This window comes from Thecamonas trahens (assembly GCF_000142905.1).
Source record: "Thecamonas trahens ATCC 50062 unplaced genomic scaffold supercont1.11, whole genome shotgun sequence".
NCBI classification, from domain to species: Eukaryota; order Apusomonadida; family Apusomonadidae; genus Thecamonas; species Thecamonas trahens.
In genome coordinates this window covers 514,919-517,442 of record NW_013657669.1, presented here as the reverse complement: position 1 = coordinate 517,442, position 2,524 = coordinate 514,919, and the positions used below count along the sequence as shown (strand labels likewise).

Below are 2,524 nucleotides of genomic sequence, written 5' to 3'. Positions count from 1 at the left end.
CGCCGCCGTCGCCGCCCCCGCCGTCGCCGCCTCCGCCGCCGTCGCCGCCTCCGCCGCTCGACCAGAACACCGTCGACTCTGATGACGACTTCTTTGACCCCATGTCTTGGGTCGACTCGCCCGGTCTCGTCCTCTGTGGCGTCGAGGGCGAGCTCGTCACGGCCGAGAACCCCGAGGGCTGCTACGCCAAGATTCCGGCTGCCATCTACGTTGACATGGAGATGTTCAAGATTGACAACCCCGAGGACTGTGCGTGTGGTGTGGCCCTGGACGTCAAGGACGACGCGCCCAGGCTCGTCGCTGCCACCAGCGATGTTTTCAACCTCCACTCGTCCGACGTCCAGCAGGTCTCGTTCATTGTGTGGGATATTGAGAACGGTGTCAAGCTCCGTGACATCAACAAGTTCTCGCTCGACAAGTCGCTCAACACTGCTGACTACCTTGCCACCCTCCTCACCAACTCGGCGCAGGCTGTCCGCCATCTGACCGGCTTCTACGGCCATGTCAACGACTTCAACCCGGCCGACTGGATCGTCAACATCACCCGTGAGGTGACGATGATCTGCTTCTCGACGGTCATCACGTACAAGGAGGAGAGCGGCAACAAGCACGCGTGTAACGAGGGTGGCGTCGAGGGCGACATCCTTGCTGTCCCGCCGTGCAATGCCAACTTCCTTCTTGATGTCGACTACGAGTGGACGACGTACCCCGAGCGCAAGTTCCAGCCGCTCGACACGCCACGGTTCAACTACGAGGTTGCGGCCGGCTCGTCGAACACCAACGGGAACGGCCCTGGCGGCTCGCACCCGGTTGATTGGTACAACTTTGATTTCTCGGGCGCTACCGTGTGCTCGGTCTCGACCGACTGCTCGCCGAACTTTTTCTGCGACCTGTCGACGAACCGGTGCCAGCAGTGCATCCGCGACTCGCATTGCGATCGGTTCTCCGAGGAGGGCGATCCGACGCCTCCCAAGTGCGTGACCAACAACGGGCACCGGATGTGTGAGTTTGACCGCGACAACGACCTCGCCGATCCGACGCCTGGCGTCATCCTCCCCGAGGGACTGGTCAACTGCAACCCGCGCTGCCATGGCCAGTACTGCAAGTCTGGCGAGTGTGTCGACTGTCGTGACTTTAACGATTGCGGTCTGCTCTTCTCGCCGGCGTCGACGTACTCAAAGGTGTGCAACCAGACGGCGCAGTGCAACTACGTGTACCTCCCGCCGCAGGCTGCCAAGAACGAGAACGCGACCACGGTCATTGCCATCGCATCGGCTGTCGGCTTCCTCGCCCTTGTCGCCATCATCGTGGGTGTCGTCTTCTTTGTCAAGCGCTACCGGGCCTCCAACGCCGCATACCAGAACAAGCTCGACGAGACCGCCAACGCTGACTCGATGCTCGGCTCGTCGCCGCTCTACGAGGGCCAGACCAAGATGGTCTCGAACCCGCTCGCCGGCAACGTTGAGCTCGAGTAAGCTGCGCTCGGTGTAAACCACCAATTTTCCTCTTGCCCCGTCATCCTACACTCGTCGTCAGCGACGGCTCGCCGTCCGTGACTTTGTTAGCGGCGGCTCGCCGAGAGCGCCGACGAGGGTGCAAAGGAGGGCATTGACCGGCGTCGGCACACCGGCCGCCGCACCCTCGCGAACAATCGCACCGTTGATGGCATCGACCTCGGTCTCGACCCCGCGCCGGACATCGGCCAGCATCGACGACGTGTTCTCAAATGTGTTGTTGGCGACCCGGACAACATGGTCAACAACAACAGCCGGATCGACGCCCTTGATGCCGCGCGCCTCTGCCACCGCCGAGGCCTCGGCCACCACAACCTGGACCAGCTCGCGCGCACGCGCCGACTTGGCAATGACCCCGTTCTTCCGCCCCAGCACTGCCGTCACCGGGTTGATCGCCGCGTTGACCATGAGCTTGGCCCACACTCGCGCCTCGATGTCCTCCACCGTCGAGACGTCGAGGCCGGCAGCTGCAAGCATCCGCTCCAGCGTGGCCACTTCACGCGCAGCGCGCGTCGTGTTGCCGCCCTCACCAAGCTGGGCAATGCCCAGCGCAAGCGGCCCGCGCCCGTTTTGCACCACCGTCGACGTCCCGTGCCGCAGCGTCGCTCCGCCCTCCATCACACCCTGCACAATCGTCGCCGACGGCAGCGCATCCGCAAGCTGCTCCACATGGCCTAGCCCGTTTTGCAGCGTGAGAACGAGTCCGCCATCGGGCGCAAGGAGCTTGGCCGCAAGCGCCGCCGCCGCTGCCGTCCCGCGCTGCTTCACCGCCACCACCACCACGTCGGCGTACTGCCGCGGGCCCATCCACGGACCGGGCACGCCCTTGGGCACGGTCGCCGCCACGCTCGTCACCGTCTCCTTCTGCCCACTCTCGGCATCGATGACTGAGAGCCCGTCGGCCTGGATCCGCTGGATCTGCGCCGCCCACTCGTCGACAACCCACACCGCATGGTGTGGCCCACCGCCACCATCGCTGCCCAGCTCGGGCGCACTCGCCGCAAGGCCCA

General features: G+C 64.6%; 2 protein-coding genes across 2 annotated transcripts in view; one reads left to right on the top strand and one right to left on the bottom strand.

The window, feature by feature from the left end:
- Nucleotides 1-101: 101 nt before the first annotated feature.
- On the top strand, nt 102-1,475 carry AMSG_03136 (uncharacterized protein; the record flags this gene model as incomplete). The annotated part of the gene is made up of 1 exon (XM_013905011.1): nt 102-1,475. The coding sequence occupies one exon, from the start codon at nt 102-104 to the stop codon at nt 1,473-1,475; it is 1,374 nt and encodes a 457-aa protein (XP_013760465.1).
- Nucleotides 1,476-1,532: 57 nt separating this feature from the next.
- The window catches only part of AMSG_03135 (2-dehydropantoate 2-reductase), a gene marked incomplete at its 3' end in the record, with an annotated part of 2,091 nt that continues 1,099 nt past the window's right edge, over nt 1,533-2,524 (bottom strand). The window contains exon 2 of the mRNA XM_013905010.1: nt 1,533-2,498. Coding sequence (XP_013760464.1) covers nt 1,533-2,498 — 966 coding nt within the window. The remainder of the gene's footprint in view (nt 2,499-2,524) is intronic.